The following is an 18,506-nucleotide window of genomic DNA, read 5'->3' as shown; positions in this document are numbered from 1 at the left end:
TAATATAAACAATGCAATTGTTTATTGATGAATGTCAATGCAATAATTACATACTTTAACTTTGGCCATACTTACATACCACTCTCAGAATAATAGTCAAGCAATCACTACAATGGAACTCATCCCTGTACATCACAGGAGGCTGTTGAGGGGAGGACGGCTCATAATAATATCTGGAACGGAGAAAATGGAAAGGCATCAAACACATGGAAACTATGTGTTTGATGTATTTGATTCCCTCCACTCATTAATTTAATGAGAGCACAACTCATTTCACAATTATTCCCAATACTACACTGCAGAGTCATCTATTAAACAGGCTTTACCAACAGGAATGATTGCTTTTGGGACAGGGAAACAACTTATCCTGAGGGGTATACTATGATGCTAGCTAGATCTACACAGGACTCAAAAAGCATGTGGAACTGCAGCCCTTCAGGACCTCCTATGAAGAACATTGACTCAGTGGAGGATCCTCAGAGGAAGGCGAGGACCATACTACTCAGTGAATTTCATACAAATAAAAATAGTGAAACATTAATAAAGTTATCCTTTTTAGATAAAACTGTACTAAAAATATTCTAATGTCACCAAATAACTGATTAAAACACAATGTTTTGTAATGACAACAGCACTCTGTAGGGAAGCACCATGGTGTAGCCAGAGGACAGCTATTTTCTGTACTCCTCTGGGTACAGTGACTTCAATGCAAAACCTAGGAAGCTCCTGGTTCTCACGCTATAACTGCTAAATGGATTTCTGTACTACTACTGTGTGATTGTACACATAGATTGGATTGGGGTTTACTAAGGCGTTTTATTAGCTATGTTGACTATGATGTTAGCTAATATGGTGACAACATTGTAGGCTGTGTGTAACGGTTATGGTATGAAGGTTTGTCTTGGAGAGGTTTTATCGCCTGGTCACAGACAGCTGTTGTGTTGTGCACTGAAGTACTCAAGCGAAGGGAAACTGTGAGAAAAGGAGAGTGCATAGATGTGAGGATGCTGTTTGTATGGCTGCTATGAAAGGGAATAGTGTGTGCGGATGATCAGGGGTGTATTCATTCCGCCAATTCTGTTGCAAATCTTTTCTTAAACAGAAGCAAACAAAATTAAACAGGGATGGATCTACCCGAATTTGTTTTGCAACAGTTTGGACAAATGATTACACTGTAGATCAGCTTGATGCACGCAAGAGTGTTCAAAGCAGTATTGAATATGTAATTGTCTGTCACCTTGATTACTCCAATGTGTTTCTCTACCTGTGCACCTACATTATAAACTTTAATTTATAGGCTAGGTTGTAGCATCCACATGATGGGTATAGGGAAATTCGAATAGCTATTGATGCTACTGTACATTGAGCTGGGTGAGTGCAATATGAATGACAGCCAGTCATCCAAAATGCTTTAATAGAAATAAGGCCATGTTCATTCAAAAAATAAAAAAACGTCCTCCCTAATCTTAAACGGCACTGACCGCCACTGGTTTAGCTGTAATGGAAAGTTTGTATCCTGTATACAGTATATGACTGTGATATGTGGTTGTTTCACCTAGCTATCTTAAGATGAATGCACTTGCTGTAATTCTCTCTGGATAAGAGCATCTGCTAAATGACTAAAATGTCAAATGTAAATGTTTTACATACAGATCTCATATTACTCATATTACTCTATTGAGTTATTATTATTTAATATTTATGTCACAAATGTATCATTTGTATATGTCTTTAAACATGTTTTAGATGTGGTACATTTGACTGTGCAAAACCTAGCAGTACTACTTATATATCTGAGAGTGAGGCAGATGCATAGCATTTTGCAGCAAAAAAAATCCTCAAGTGATTGATTTTAAACTAATTCAACACCATGCCATGATTAGATAGTGAAAAAACCCCGAACAACAATAGCTAATTTACCAACGTATCTGAAAATGGTTACATAGCGTTTTGGAATGAAACTCTTCATATATTTATACTCCCCCTTCTTTCCACAGAGCTCACCTTCACCTGGATCTTTAATGAGTACCCATCCTTTGTGATGCAAGACACTCGTCGCTTTGTATCTCAAAAGACGGGTAACCTGTACATTGCCATGGTGGAGCCATCAGACGTGGGCAATTACACCTGTGTGGTGACCAACACAGTCACCAAAAGTAGCATTCAAGGCCCCCCCACCCCTTTAGTGCTACGTGTTGATGGTAGGGCTCTCAAAGTGTACCACTGGTGAACATTACACATGCTGTATCATCAAACGATTTCCAAACAGTAACATCATACTTTTTTTACATTACTGTGTTCTTCAGTTAAGAGGTTTGTAAATAAATAACATAAGCTTAACAAACCGCAAACAAACAAACACACTATTCAATATTGCAGCTCACCCACCGGAACTGGAATGCCTATTTTTTTAATGATTTGTTAATTAAATGTGTATTATGTATGTTACCTGTTTATTGCTACTCCTTCAGGTGTAATGGGTGAATATGAGCCAAAGATTGAAATCCAGCTTCCCGACGTCATACCTGTGGCCAAGAGTTCTACTGTCAAACTGGAGTGTTTTGCACTGGGAAAGTAGGTCCTAATCTGTATCACACTAGAATAACAGAGTTAAGATCATAATGTAAACTCATTCCACAGTAGGGCTGGGTCGATTAACTGAAAATTACAGACTTCCTCTTATCAAAACAATTTAGCTTACATTGGTTATTTTCATTGATTTGGCTACACGGTGTTTCTGCAGATTTTTTGGTTTCTGAACAGTAGTGTTCATTAACCTTTTTGACATAGCCTACCAAAAGACCAGAAGGTCTATGCTAGCAATTGTGGCTTGATGCCCTATTACTGGTTAGCTTGCAAAGTAAAGAGTTTATATTCTTGATCGGTAGACCATTTTTGGAGCTGCATATTTATTAATGGAAATCCTCTCGCTACAATTTGATTGCGTTGCATACTGTTCAGCAATCCGCTACCTAACTTGACAGTTTTTCAAGTCATCAGTCTCAACTTGAGTCTTGAGGCTCCAAGTCAAGTCTTAAGTTATTTTCTTTTCTATCAAGATGAGTCTCAAGTCAACAAATTTGCGACTTGAGTAGTCTGTTATGTGGCTCGAGTCCACACCTCTGCCTATAAGCCTACCAACGAGGCATTTTTGTAGGAAATTACATTTACCGTTAGATCAATTACATGGCTATCTAGCAAGAATATAATATTTAGAGTTAGCAATTTAGCTAATGTGTTTTTAGTTCCCACTTCCTTAGGTGGTGAATTATATAACATATAGGCTATAGGCCATAGGTTATAGAAGACCTAGTCAAATTCATCTCTAAATAGCCCAATGAAATCTGATTATTCTGGATACTATTTTGGAATGTTGCACATAAAAATATCGATCATGGATTCCCTGAACATGTTAAGATGAAATAGCTAACTTCTTGCCTTACTTCTTAATGACACTGGAAAAAGTTAGTCTAAAGCACTGCCACTAATGAAAAGTAACTGTGCATTAAAAAAACACATTTATTTTTATTGAACTAAATGGGCCAATTTATCATGATATTACTTTTTGTCCATATCGCCCTGCTCTATTCCAAAGCTTTAAATGTCTCCACTTGTGCCGCGGAATTGCTAGGTTTTTGTTGGCACAACTTGCTAGTACGTTGTCAAGTGGGCAGTTGTGTGTTTGTGAGGCAGAGGTCACTGGTTTGAGCCATTGTATGGACAGTGTACCCAGATGGGGAGGAAGCTATACTGCTAAGCAGACATGCTGTGCTCCATCACACTAGTCACAAAACAAAATCAACCAGATGTTAAGCCTTGGGCACACTGTGTGATATGATTTATAGAGCAGTGTTTATTTAATTAACAAGACAGCATTGGACAGGGAAGAGTTCATTTACTGGCTGGTTTCTCCTCTCAAAGACCGGCCCCTTCTTCCTCAATTTGCTGTAATATCATCAAATCACATTCCAAATGATCCTTCCAGCCAATGAACTATTTTAAGTCCAACGCCGACTGGTCGGTGAAATAAACACATGTACAAAAACAGATACATTCACTTGAAAAGGGCTATTCAGGTTTTTACACTGTATTCTCTATCATTGTGTGTAACTAGCCCAGTTCCAACCATTAGCTGGAGAAGAGTGGATGGGGTAGCAGTTGGACGAAAGGTGGACGTGAACAAGGCCAGTGGAGTGCTCGAGATCCCCTACTTCCAGCAGGAAGATGCAGGCCTTTACGAATGTGTTGCTGAAAACTCCAAAGGGAGGAACTCGGTTAAAGGAAAGCTCTCTTTCTATGGTGGGTAAGAGTTACTCTGGGTTTTGTGTAGAGTTATGAAGAAAATAAACTGGGGGGGAAAAACTATGGAGTCATATTACACAACTTCCCTTCTCTTTCAGAAACCATCTTTTCATAAGAGGTATTTTTATGAAAATTCTGATGCAGCAAGGTTGAGTTCCCACTTTCTCAGAGATTTGTAAAATATTAGACTCCGATCCTCTTACCTCCTACTGTTGTAGATCATGAGGTAGCAAATAGCATCCACAGTGTGATGATGTTGCACAATTGTTCCAGTCATATTACAGTACATATCTGTAAAGAATTCACTGAAAAAGTAATTAATTATCAGTGTTATGTAAAATAGCTTGATGAAAAAAGTTTGCAAATAGTTTTTGGTAAAATGTCTTCCCCTATTATATTTGTTGTGAATCTGTAGCGGGCATGAGTCGGTCATGATCACATGATTAGGTAGCCCCGCCTGCAAACTTCAAAACCAGTGTCTGCCCTTGGCCTGAGAGGGAATTTCCTCTTGGTCTAATGGTCTAAGATGTTGGTTGCTTCTGTGAGAGACCTGGGTGCATATCCTGCATGTTACAAATGTTCAACACTTTTTTTCTTTACTGGCTGTATAACTGCATCATATAGTGGAATGGGGTTGTAAATTAAGGTTTTATCATATTTCATTCTTGACAAGCTGTGCCAGAGGCTAAACAGAGGCTGTAGTGAGTCCTTAGAGATTTATGTATCCCTTCAGGGCCAGGTGATTTTTCAGTACTCAGACTGGACTTATGGCCCATTTACTGAGAAAGCTTTTAATGGCCACTCTGAAGGTTTTACAGTATTTCTGCCTATTATTTTATTGTTTATGCATTAGTGGAGGATCCCCACAAGGCTTTACAGAGGGGTGGGCTATAAAATCAGGAATTACCAATTTGTATTCAAAAGGAGATGTCTTTAATATGATAATACATTTTCCAGTACTAGTGGGGAGATAGAAACATGTTGTACTTTGACAAAAACCTGACGTGGTCTTGATACTTTCTCCGTCTCTGAGTGGTGCATTGTGGAGGCTTGTTTGTCCTTGTAAGCTTTTAGTCTGTTTTTTTCTCCCAGCTACACTGACTGGCCTCTTGCCAGGTGATAAAAATCTCCTTTTGAACTCCCATAGACAGGAGCTGGTGGGGCATCCATCAGCTGTATAGAGGAATAAGATAATCAATATGGGGGATCTGGACTTGAAGCACAACATCCTCTGCTGCTGGCACAGGAACAATATGGGGCCCTTTCTTTCAATTTCGCTCTTAATTACCCTTCAAAGTTCCATTAAGTGTATTAAATAAGATCCTGTTTCACAGGTTGGATGACATATGAATAGGCCTGCTTGTGGATATAATTGACTTAAAAAGTACCCTCACAGTTGTGTCTCCTTTCCATTACCTACTCTTTGGTGGTCTCATTTGTAATTCTTCAGGAGGTTGTCATTTTGTATTTTCTTCATACAGTAATTCATTTTCAATTCACCAATGGTTGGGACTTGGATTCTTCCCAGTACATTCATCATACCGTAGACTTTTGTCAAATAAATTCAGTTGAGGAAAGGTTGTTTTTAAATAATGGAATTAAAGCCCTATTTCTTTCAAAAAGCTACAAAACAGTTCTTCATCCTTATAGGGTTGTCAAGAAACATTCACTTTGAACTATGAATTCAGCAAACCTATGTTAGAGTAGATAAGAAATACAAAGATAAATCATCAACATAAAACACCCCAAGTCCTTCTTGGCAACTAAGTCCAGATCTAAGTGATTGATTGAGTGCTATTGTACGTTTTTGGACGTATCTCTGAAGAGTATAGTCTCCTCCAGAGAAGTGCTTCAAAAGGTCTCACTACAATAAGCATGTTGGACAGGTGTAAAAGTGTTGGAGGTATTCCTTATGCACATGACATTTTCATTTATATTTTGGTAATTTAGCAAATGCTCTTATCCAGAGTGACTTACAGTCAGTGCAATCAACTAAGGTAGGTAAGACAACCACATAGGCATTGCGACTAAAAATGTTCTTCAATAAAACTTCTACAGTGTCAGCAAAGTCAGTGCTAGTAAGAAAATACAAATGCAAGTGTTAGTGCAAGAAAGATGAGTACAACATGACAATATGACAGCTATCATGATTCCACACAATATACTGTATATCAATCACTCAGGAGTATGTACAGAACAGTCTTCCAATAATAGATGAAACTTAGTAGCTCATACAAATTTAACCCGTGTAGACATGGTACAGTACTCTTGTCGTTGTTTCTCAGGTTTATCACAGGATACTAACAGTATGTTAGCTACTAAATAACATAACAGAAACGTAGTTTACAAACTTGCTTGCATGCACACACACATGCACAAAAACACACACCGAATAGGTGTCCTTGACCCCTTGGCCAGCATACAGTATTTATGTGTTCACTCAAAGGCCATGAGTCTGCCCCTATCCTTGTGGAAGATACAACCTGGTCTCAGGGCTTTATATTGATTTGGTATGTATGATTTATTCTCTTCATTTAGTATGATATGTTAGGTCACATTATGAATGGAATAGCGGTCATACAATATCATATGATTTAAATAATGTATAGTATCATATGTCTTTCCCGGTCGTAAAATAGCATATGAATTGTATGAAGTAACACATATTACTTTTTGGAGGACATATAGTATTATACATCTTTCTCTGAGACAAGGTTGCTTGTTGCGTCATAACAACAAAGGACAATTACAAAGGACTTTTACAGGGAGAATTTATGGTGAGGTGAAATAAAGACAAAGGTTAGGATCATTTACATTACCTGTTTAGGAAACTAAAACGAAAAAGGTTAGAAAAATGTACTTGAAAGGTTAGGAGAATTAAGTTAAGGTTAGGAAAAGAGTTCGGGGAAAGGTTAGCTAAAATGCTGCAGTTGTCACTGACATGACTCAAACACGCAACCTCTGAATTGCTAGACGGTTGCGGTGTAGGCCCACCCATCCTCCCCGACAAACCTCACTACTTACAGTACATTTATGTCTAAAGTAACTAAAGTCTAGAGACCATTAGTACATATCATATGTCTTGGAGGTGCACAACAATATGTATAGTATGCTTTGTATGGCTTTGAGGCCAGCCTGGAAGATAAGGCAGTAGTAATTTATGTGACACAAGAACCACCATTTTAAATGCACCACCATTTTCCAATAGATTTTCATTTCAAATTAGAAAATGGGGGCATCCTATAGTGTCAATAATGCTGCTGCCTTAGACTCACATCCACTTCACTTAGCAGTAATTCACAATAATGTGTCGAGTCAATATGAACTAACCTAAGCCAATCACCAATCTGTAAGCTTTTCATTAAAAATGGTTGTGACAAGAGAGCTGTATATGGGCTCTGCTATAGAACCTCTTATTGCTGTTTTTGTTTTTTTGCTTCTTTTGGGGTCAGATTTGGGTTAATGGGAAGTTGATTAATGAATTGCTTGGTTGGTTGCTTTATTAATTAACTAATTGCCTGCTTGGTTGATTAATTGATTTATGTTCACAACTGTAACCCATTTTCAATATTAAACCACCATCCTGTGGACCTTTGCAGCTCCCCCTCACCTGATCGAGGAGCCTCGGGATGCTCAGAAGCCAATCGATGACACCCTGGTGTGGGAGTGCAAGGCTAGTGCCAAGCCAAAGTCCTCGTACCGATGGCTGAAAAACGGCGAGCCTCTGGACACAATGGAGGTGAGTGTTTTCCTGTGAGAGTTGGAGGGAAGCCAGTCTCACTTCTTTAACAAAAATTGTTTTATTGCAGTACAGGTTTTTGTGATAAACTATCACTAGGTGATACTGCAATACCACAATGTGACCTAACTTTTTTTTTTAAACGTTGAATTAGAATGTGAGCAGCAAGTTGCACCTATGGTGTGCATTATAGAGCATTTTGCATACCTCATAAGGCATTATAAATGTGATTTTAATGCATTATGAAGAGGGTATTCATAAGAGGTGTTACCCAATTACTCAAATGACTAGAACGGACAAATCCTATCAGACTTATTAATTGTAATACTATAGTATAAGAACCTGGGACATGACCAATGTAAATCAAAGTGTTTACTCATACATAATGCAAAATGTTTCATCCAAATTCTTGACCATATTGCTGCTTTGTGAGAAAGGACATTGGTATTATAGTGAGCAATGACATGACTGGGTGGGTGGAAGAACATAGCATAGTCATTCTATTTGGAAGAGCTTCTTAGCATACAATTGAAAAAGGCCCACATGTCTGTGTAGCAGGGTGAGTTTGTTTTGCGAATGAGCCAAAGTGATGCAATTTTCTACTTGCGTCAAACACTGAGCCCCGCAGTAATCTGTTTTTCAATCTCTCCTATCTGCTCTTTCGAGTTTTTACCATTAAGCCACTTCTCCCCAGGGAAAGGAAACGAGAAGCCTTATCACACTGAGTAGATTTCACATTCATGCATTTGGCTTAGTTTGTTATTGTGATAAATCCCGTGAATCACAGACACGTATAATGTCAGTGTTGGAATGGAAATGTGTTAAACACTTTTTTTTACAAGTGAACAGGTGTCCATTCAGTTGATTTAAGAATCAAGTTACGTTGATGTTAAAGTAGACTTAGTTTGCTATCTCAAAGGTGGTCAGCAGTCTCAAATGTGCAATTGTTGGGTGCAATTGAGAGGGTCATTCGAAGGTCAAGTGTTGGTCACCACATATCCCGGACCACATAAAACACTTGTTAGTATACCGGTGTACCTCAGCGTTTATTGACTTTCAAATCACATATTCTATTCCAAATATCGGTCGGCGGAGGAAAGGTAACACACTTTTCATACATGTGGCTGTGTTAATGAGCTGGGGTGTTACCATTTTCTAAATGCCACCGTCAACCGTGGCAGCATTTAATCAATTTCCCAAACTCAAAGGTCAGCGGTGTAGTGGGAGAGGAGAGGAAAGGGAAAAGGCTACACGGACACTTGTGATCTGCAAAGCGATGTTTCATTTCAGAGTTAGTTCAAATTGGGTTAGGGTTAAGGGTTTGGTTAAGGTTAGGGTTAAGGTTAGGGTTAAGGGTTTGGTTAAGGGTTTGGTTAAGGTTAGGGTTAAGGGTTTGGTTAAGGGTTAAGGTTAGGGTTAAGGGTTTGGTTAAGGGTTAAGGTTAGGGTTAAGGGTTAAGGTAAGGCTCAGTTTCAGAATTTGGTTGGTCATTTTACAGGTCAGGAGTGTCCTTATAGCCTCTTCTGGAGGAAAGGAAGGGGAAAGGTACCATTTGTTATTCCTCATTACAATGGATCTGTCCGGCCCAGTCTTTTTGCTCCAACTATTCCTAATGTTGGCTAGACGTCAAGGGAAGTAGATGGTGTTGAGTAGGGCTGTAACTTAAAATGTCACCTCGTGAAACGAGGACCTTCTCATACACATATTTCCCCACTCAACAGCTAGCCCTGGACAAATTAATGAGTGAATCTCGAGGTGTTCCGATTTTTACAAATGCCCTCTAAAGTCACAAACATGACTTTGGAATCATTGCTGTTTTTTGTGTCTGCTCACCTAGCAGTGTCAGTGATGGGATCGTTAAATCCATTTCATACGACATGAGGTGCTCAAATGGCCTTTCAACTATCATCGTAAAATACTGCTAAAATCAGAGAATCGTCAAGCTTAATTAATGATGCCCATAAAGCAGACGTATGCCTCCATTTATTTTCTCTGGTAAGAGCTAGAATCCAGGCAGAAACTCATCTGACATTGTTCAAGTGGACAATGCTGGGCACCGAATGGAACAGTGAGGCTCAACCCCTACACACACACACACACACACACACACACACACACACACACACACACACACACACTGGTAGAGATACGTGTTGTGCCATCCCAAGTGCTGCATGCACAGTCCCCTCTCTCAGCCTCTAACACTGAGTCAGCCACTCGCCCATCGCATGACTGAGACTCATAAGGGCCCCTCAGCAGGGTCACTCACTGATGGTAAGGGACAGCCCTGTATTTTCAAGAGGCAGAGCAGTAATGCTTTCAGACAACAGACAGAGTGCAGGATGGTCCCTCCGGAACTGCTCTCTCAATGACATTAAAAGACTGGCTGCACTCAATGGAGAAGATCAAGGGCAAGAACAATGAGTGTAGCTCGACTAAATTGACACGACTATAAAAGAGGCATAGGAAGCAGTGGCAATTCTCATAAAGGTCAAAGAGAGAATAGAGGAGAAAAGAAGCGGATGTCATCCACATTCTGTTTGTGTGTGTGTGTGTGTGTGTGTGTGTGTGTGTGTGTGTGTGTGTGTGTGTGTGTGTGTTTGTGCGTGCCTGTGTGTGTGTGTGTGTGTGTGTGTGTGTGTGTGTGTGTGTGTGTTTCTGTACTTGCATTCACGCGTGCGTCTTATCAACTCAATATTATTTTTGATCCTGCATAACAAACAGCTCTTCTGAATAAGACGGTCATCCCAGATTTAGCAAGTCTATTATGTTCCTGATTAATTCCACAGGGACTCTTTATTTAAACTATCATTTGATGAGGTTTCAGGAACATTTTTAGCAGAGGGGGTTAGAATAATCCCCTATGGGCCTATTAGGACCCCAGAAAATTAGCAGTATTTTAATTACCACCCCCCTGACGGGGAGAAATAGTGGCTACAGCTGAAATGAGATCAGGTCTTCCAACGGAATACACCCGTTTCCATGGAATATTATTTCAAGTGTTCACACACAGCCCTTATTTTGTGCCCATAAACTGCTTATAATTTGCTGTTTCATAAATCATCAGTTCCTTATTTGCCATTTTTAAGTTGTGAGGTAACACTTAATTTGGTTCAACCCTTCGTCAAAGGGCCTCAAACCAAATGTTACCAAACCTAAGTATACAGTATAGAGAAGCAATATATATAAATTATACTTTGCAAGCACAGTGTGTGGGAGCATCTTTCATTTGAACACCAAACCTTAAAATGTCACCAAGTATTTGTATTTATCAATGATCCCCAACAGCAGCTGCTCTTCCTGGTGTCCAGCAACATTAAGGCAGTTATATACAATGTAAAATATTACATTACATTTCATACATTTTTTCACAACACATTAAGTGTGTGCCCTCAGGCCAATACTCTACTATCACATATCTACAATACAAACTCCATGTGTACGTACGGTATATGTGTTTAGAGTGCGTGTGCTAGCGGTTGTGTGCGTGTGTGTGTGTGTGTGTGTGTCTGTACCTGTGTGTGTGTGTGTCCCATCACGCTGTTCCATAAGGTTTATTTCTATCTGTTTTTTAAATTCTTATTCTACTGTTATCTGATGTGGAATAGAGTTCCATGTAGTCATGACTCTATGTAGTACTGTGTGCCTCCCATAGTCTGTTCTTGACTTGGAGTTTGTGAAGAGACCTTTGGTGGCATGTCTTGTCAAATCAAATCAAATCAAATCACATTTTATTTGTCACATACACATGGTTAGCAGATGTTAATGCGAGGGTAGCAAAATGCTTGTTCTTCTAGTTCCGACAATGCAGTAATAACCAACAAATAATCTAACTAACAATTCCAAAACTACTGTCTTATACACAGTGTAAGGGGATAAAGAATATGTACATAAGGATATATGAATGAGTGATGGTACAGAGCAGCATAGGCAAGATACAGTAGATGGTATCGAGTACAGTATATACATATGAGATGAGTATGTAAACAAAGTGGCATAGTTAAATTGGCTAGTGACACATGTATTACATAAGGATGCAGTCGATGATATAGAGTACAGTATATACGTATGCATATGAGATGAATAATGTAGGGTAAGTAACATTATATAAGGTAGCATTGTTTAAAGTGGCTAGTGATATATTTACATCATTTCCCATCAATTCCCATTATTAAAGTCTGATGGCCTTGAGATAGAAGCTGTTTTTCAGTCTCTCGGTCCCAGCTTTGATGCACCTGTACTGACCTCGCCTTCTGGATGATAGCGGGGTGAACAGGCAGTGGCTCGGGTGGTTGATGTCCTTGATGATCTTTATGGCCTTCCTGTAACATCGGGTGGTGTAGGTGTCCTGGAGGGCAGGTAGTTTGCCCCCGGTGATGCGTTGTGCAGACCTCACTACCCTCTGGAGAGCCTTACGGTTGAGGGCGGAGCAGTTGCCGTACCAGGCGGTGATACAGCCCGCCAGGATGCTCTCGATTGTGCATCTGTAGAAGTTTGTGAGTGCTTTTGGTGACAAGCCGAATTTCTTCAGCCTCCTGAGGTTGAAGAGGCGCTGCTGCGCCTTCTTCACGATGCTGTCTGTGTGGACCAATTCAGTTTGTCTGTGATGTGTATGCCGAGGAACTTAAAACTTGCTACCCTCTCCACTACTGTTCCATCGATGTGGATAGGGGGGTGTTCCCTCTGCTGTTTCCTGAAGTCCACAATCATCTCCTTAGTTTTGTTGACGTTGAGTGTGAGGTTATTTTCCTGACACCACACTCCGAGGGCCCTCACCTCCTCCCTGTAGGCCGTCTCGTCGTTGTTGGTAATCAAGCCTACCACTGTTGTGTCGTCCGCAAACTTGATGATTGAGTTGGAGGCGTGCGTGGCCACGCAGTCGTGGGTGAACAGGGAGTACAGGAGAGGGCTCAGAACGCACCCTTGTGGGGCCCCAGTGTTGAGGATCAGCGGGGAGGAGATGTTGTTGCCTACCCTCACCACCTGGGGGCGGCCCGTCAGGAAGTCCAGTACCCAGTTGCACAGGGCGGGGTCGAGACCCAGGGTCTTGAGCTTGATGACGAGCTTGAGGGTACTATGGTGTTGAATGCCGAGCTATAGTTGATGAACAGCATTCTCACATAGGTATTCCTCTTGTCCAGATGGGTTAGGGCAGTGTGCAGTGTGGTTGAGATTGCATCGTCTGTGGACCTATTTGGGCGGTAAGCAAATTGGAGTGGGTCTAGGGTGTCAGGTAGGGTGGAGGTGATATGGTCCTTGACTAGTCTCTCAAAGCACTTCATGATGACGGAAGTGAGTGCTACGGGGCGGTAGTCGTTTAGCTCAGTTACCTTAGCTTCCTTGGGAACAGGAACAATGGTGGCCCTCTTGAAGCATGTGGGAACAGCAGACTGGTATAGGGATTGATTGAATATGTCCGTAAACACACCGGCCAGCTGGTCTGCGCATGCTCTGAGGGCGCGGCTGGGGATGCCGTCTGGGCCTGCAGCCTTGCGAGGGTTAACACGTTTAAATGTCTTACTCACCTCGGCTGCAGTGAAGGAGAGACCGCATGTTTTCGTTGCAGGCCGTGTCAGTGGCACTGTATTGTCCTCAAAGCGGGCAAAAAAGTTATTTAGTCTGCCTGGGAGCAAGACATCCTGGTCCGTGACTGGGCTGGATTTCTTCCTGTAGTCTGTGATTGACTGTGGACCCTGCCACATGCCTCTTGTGTCTGAGCCGTTGAATTGAGATTCTACTTTGTCTCTGTACTGACGCTTAGCTTGTTTGATAGCCTTGCGGAGGGAATAGCTGCACTGTTTGTATTCGGTCATGTTACCAGACACCTTGCCCTGATTAAAAGCAGTGGTTCGCGCTTTCAGTTTCACGCGAATGCTGCCATCAATCCACGGTTTCTGGTTAGGGAATGTTTTAATCGTTGCTATGGGAACGACATCTTCAACGCACGTTCTAATGAACTCGCACACCGAATCAGCGTATTCGTCAATATTGTTATCTGACGCAATACGAAACATATCCCAGTCCACGTGATGGAAGCAGTCTTGGAGTGTGGAGTCAGCTTGGTCGGACCAGCGTTGGACAGACCTCAGTGTGGGAGCCTCTTGTTTTAGTTTCTGTCTGTAGGCAGGGATCAACAAAATGGAGTCGTGGTCAGCTTTTCCGAAAGGGGGGCGGGGCAGGGCCTTATATGCGTCGCGGAAGTTAGAGTAACAATGATCCAAGGTCTTTCCACCCCTGGTTGCGCAATCGATATGCTGATAAAATTTAGGGAGTCTTGTTTTCAGATTAGCCTTGTTAAAATCCCCAGCTACAATGAATGCAGCCTCCGGATAAATGGTTTCCAGTTTGCAGAGAGTTAAATAAAGTTCGTTCAGAGCCATCGATGTGTCTGCTTGGGGGGGGGATATATACGGCTGTGATTATAATCAAAGAGAATTCTCTTGGTAGATAATGCGGTCTACATTTGATTGTGAGGAATTCTAAATCAGGTGAACAGAAGGATTTGAGTTCGGGTATACATGGGTGTCTGGGTGTCATGGGTGTGTTAGTATCCTGCCCTACATGGTTTTTCTCTCAGTAGTTTGAATCTGTTGAAGGCATCCTGTCATACTATGAGTACAATAGCTCTCTCTGACTTTCAGATGGAAAACCGGGTGTCTCTTTTTCAGGACAGAGTGCAAGTGAACAACGGAGTCCTGACCATCAGCAGCTTGAAGCTGGCCGACATTGGGATGTACCAGTGTGTTGCAGAGAATAAACATGGTCGGGTCTTCACCAACACTGAACTCCGAGTTATAGGTAAGATTCAGCATGCCATTATCATCATCATTGTTGTCATTGTCATCGTCATTCAGCTGCATAACTAGCTCTCTTCAGTAGCTATGGTCACTAGCAAGGTTTGCAATTTAATAGTGCAGAAGCCACTTAAAGCCATACTGCACGCTATACAGTGTTAGGTTCTTATTTTTCAGAGTAAATAGCTCACGGACACTAGAGAAGCTTTAACCAAGTTGAATATTTCCCAAAGGTTCTGTACAGCTGTATTCAGACAGTAAAACATTTCTCACCATCACAGTTATATACATCCCACTTTAGGACACTCCTCCTTCTCTCTCCAATCCTTACATCTTATTGTTCAACAGAAAGAAGGTAACCAGATACTAAACCCTGATTACTCCCTTAAGGGGAACTGACCTCACCTCCTGACCTCAACCCCTCCTTCCCTTAGTCCATAGATGCCCATCTGTCTCCAACATCTCAACTGTTGCTCTGCTCCTGTCCCCCAACACATTCCACAGCTATCTGTCTTTCTACAGAGGCCCAGTCTCTTTCTCATTTGATTCTATACTTCTTTCCTATCATTTATTTAATATCTCAATGTTCAAAATGTCGAATCCAACAACATGTATCCTCCCACAGTCTAAATCTTGGAGGAAACCACAGGGTCGATTAAATCCGTAACGTGGAAGATCTGTGTTGTAGTGTGGTTGACATTTAGGGCTGGAGTCAACCAGTTCTGCCTGAACCTGCGATAACCAACAATTGCATAGAAGTTTCATTGTTTTTATTTAGACGATGTTGGAGGTGTAACTGCGTTGGAGCTGTCAAATTCGCAAGCGGCTCCCGGTGTTATACCTATCGTGAACATTGGCAGATGCGCCGAGACGCATTCGTAATAATCCCATGCAGCCTTGTTTACAAGTTTGAACACTGGAATGTGTGTTATAATCTATACAAATCAAATCAAATCAAATCAAATCAAATTTTATTTGTCACATACACATGGTTAGCAGATGTTAATGCGAGTGTAGCGAAATGCTTGTGCTTCTAGTTCCGACAATGCAGTAATAACGAGCAAGTAATCTAACTAACAATTCCAAAAAAAAAACTACTGTCATACACAGTGTAAGGGGATAAAGAATATGTACATAAGGATATATGAATGAGTGATGGTACAGAGCAGCATAGGCAGGATACAGTAGATGATATCGAGTACAGTATATACATATGAGATAAGTATGTAAACCAAGTGGCATAGTTAAAATGGCTAGTGAAACATGTATTACATAAGGATGCAGTCGATGATATAGAGTACAGTATCAACGTATGCATATGAGATGAACAATGTAGGGTAAGTAACATTATATAAGGTAGCATTGTTTAAAGTGGCTAGTGATATATTTACATCATTTCCCATCAATTCCCATGATTAAAGTGGCTGGAGTAGAGTCAGTGTCATTGACAGTGTGTTGGCAGTAGCCACTCAATGTTAGTGGTGGCTGTTTAACAGTCTGATGGCCTTGAGATAGAAGCTGTTTTTCAGTCTCTCGGTCCCAGCTTTGATGCACCTGTACTGACCTCGCCTTCTGGATGGCAGCGGGGTGAACAGGCAGTGGCTCGGGTGGTTGATGTCCTTGATGATCTTTATGGCCTTCCTGTAGCATCGGGTGGTGTAGGTGTCCTGGAGGGCACCTCGATTAGGCTGATATACTGTATATCCTTATTATTTTGTTGACTGGTTTTCATTTTGAGTGTCATTATTTTTATGTAACCTACACTTTCTCGTTCTGAACATCTAACACGGGTGTGATTTAAGGACTGGTGTGGTTTCATGACAATGATGACAAGAGCAGCTGCTCAGCAATTCGACTGCTCCAATGCCGTTACTATGCACCTCTGACTTTGTCTAAACAAAAACAATGAAACTGCTATACAGTTGTTGGTTATAGCAGGTTAGAGCTGGAACTGATTGAATCTAGGCCTTAAAGGTCATTTCCGATTAAGCCGACATATGCAGCGTTTACCGTGGATGCAATCTCCGCAAATGCGGTAACATTGCCTTTAAATGTCAATTGCGCTACAACTCAGATATTCCGCGTTATGGATTGAATCAAGCCCCAAGACTTTTAAGGCAGCCTTTCTTAAATATGGGTCTCGACCCAAAGTGGCTTGCGGACAGGTCTGAGTTTTTGGATCTCAGCTTACTGTTTGTTGATAGATAGAATAATAGATAACACAAGGTGCAATTATGAAATGTTTTACTTCAGCAGTTTTTCTCTTGTTATGTCAGTCACTGACTGTCACTCAATTAGCCATGTCAGCTAACAATGTTTAGACTGGTAAATTAGTCTAGCCAGCTATGTTATCTTGTAGTAATCATGACCGAATACCAACCAGGCACGCAGGGCACGTGCGTGTTAGTCACTGTCACTAAGATATCATATATAACATGGCATGAGTCATGGAAAAATGTGTAGAATTGCAGGAAATTAGCTTTAAAATGGCAAAGATTTCTCTCCACCACATGGCAAAATGTGCAGAATTGTAGGAAATGTATTTGTTTTTTAATTCTCTCTGCCATCAAGACAGGGGCCCTCTTGTAATCTTGTAGTAATCATGGCCGAATACCAAACAGGCACGCATTTTTTCTCACACATTTCTCATTTGGATCCCAGGCTGAAGAAGTTTCAGAACCCCTATTTTAAGGCGTGAGAGTGAAATGACTTGTTCCTCATTAGAGCAACTAATGTCATGGTGGTGTAGAGAATGAGAGCATAATTATTCCGAAAGCTAAAAGACCTTGGACAAATTGAATGACAATATCTGTTGGTCTGTAGATATTAACCCTTTACACTCTACCCGTATATACGGGTTGAAAATAACAGATTTGGGCACTGATGAGCGCCTAAATTGAAACACATTGGCTGTACAGTATCATGCTATAAATGCTCAATCAAAGCTCAGGCTGTCCGCTTCACTGCGCTTTATGGGTTTTGACTGACAGGCGTTCTGAACTTGAGCACCGCATGTGAGAATAAGTTGCCCCCATCCTTCCCGTTAATTGGGCAAATGTTTTGTTGACTGAGTGAGGGAAATTAAGAGGACTTTATGTATTTTGAAAGATGAGACATTGAGGACCTACCCCATATTTTCCAGGGATATTCTTATCATGTTCTGAATGTAATCCAGAGTATTTTCAGATTTCGCTAGCAACAAATGTGGCAAAAAGTACAGTACATTTTAAATTCACATAAAATCAACCGTGTAATGTTTGGATTCTGTCTTGTCTCAGGTAAACTGTTGTGTCCTCAACTTTGGTTGAATAATTTTCCCATAACCTCCAAACTATTCCCTTTCAATTACTACCATGCTTATGCATATGCTTTTCATATTTCTTCTGTAAGAAACATTTCAGTTTAGCCATATAGGCGAAGGGTTAAAGGGAGGAAGTGACATTTTTTTGTATTTTTGTCTTAAACACCGTGGCAAGAAATAATTGCAAAGCGCATTGCACAGGTTCTCAGCGCTGTCATCGTCGCTCGGCAGCGTGTTGGCTTTGAAGAGCGCTCTGCTGAGTCGATATGCATACAAAACAGATCCAGACGTCGGAGTGTTAGTAATTAAAGCCTAAAGGAGTGGCTACAAAGCCTCCCCTCGTTTTACATCTTTTCTTTTTTGTCAAAGC

The 18,506-nt window shown here is 41.0% G+C and overlaps 1 protein-coding gene across 3 annotated transcripts in view; it reads left to right on the top strand.

The window, feature by feature from the left end:
* Positions 1-18,506, top strand: part of cntn3a.1 (contactin 3a, tandem duplicate 1) — a 115,111-nt gene that overhangs the window by 66,445 nt on the left and 30,160 nt on the right. For 2 of the 3 annotated variants that reach the window (XM_042299433.1, XM_024375640.2), the window contains exons 6-10: positions 1,998-2,201; positions 2,472-2,574; positions 4,115-4,299; positions 7,902-8,041; positions 14,683-14,839. In XM_042299433.1, coding sequence (XP_042155367.1) covers positions 1,998-2,201; positions 2,472-2,574; positions 4,115-4,299; positions 7,902-8,041; positions 14,683-14,839 — 789 coding nt within the window. The remainder of the gene's footprint in view (positions 1-1,997; positions 2,202-2,471; positions 2,575-4,114; positions 4,300-7,901; positions 8,042-14,682; positions 14,840-18,506) is intronic. The other variant, XM_024375641.2, reaches the window with a different exon arrangement.

The sequence above is a fragment of the Oncorhynchus tshawytscha genome, linkage group LG16 (genome assembly GCF_018296145.1).
Source record: "Oncorhynchus tshawytscha isolate Ot180627B linkage group LG16, Otsh_v2.0, whole genome shotgun sequence".
NCBI lineage: Eukaryota > Metazoa > Chordata > Actinopteri > Salmoniformes > Salmonidae > Oncorhynchus > Oncorhynchus tshawytscha.
Note: the sequence above shows the minus strand (reverse complement) of the source record. Positions and strands in the feature narration are given on the sequence as shown.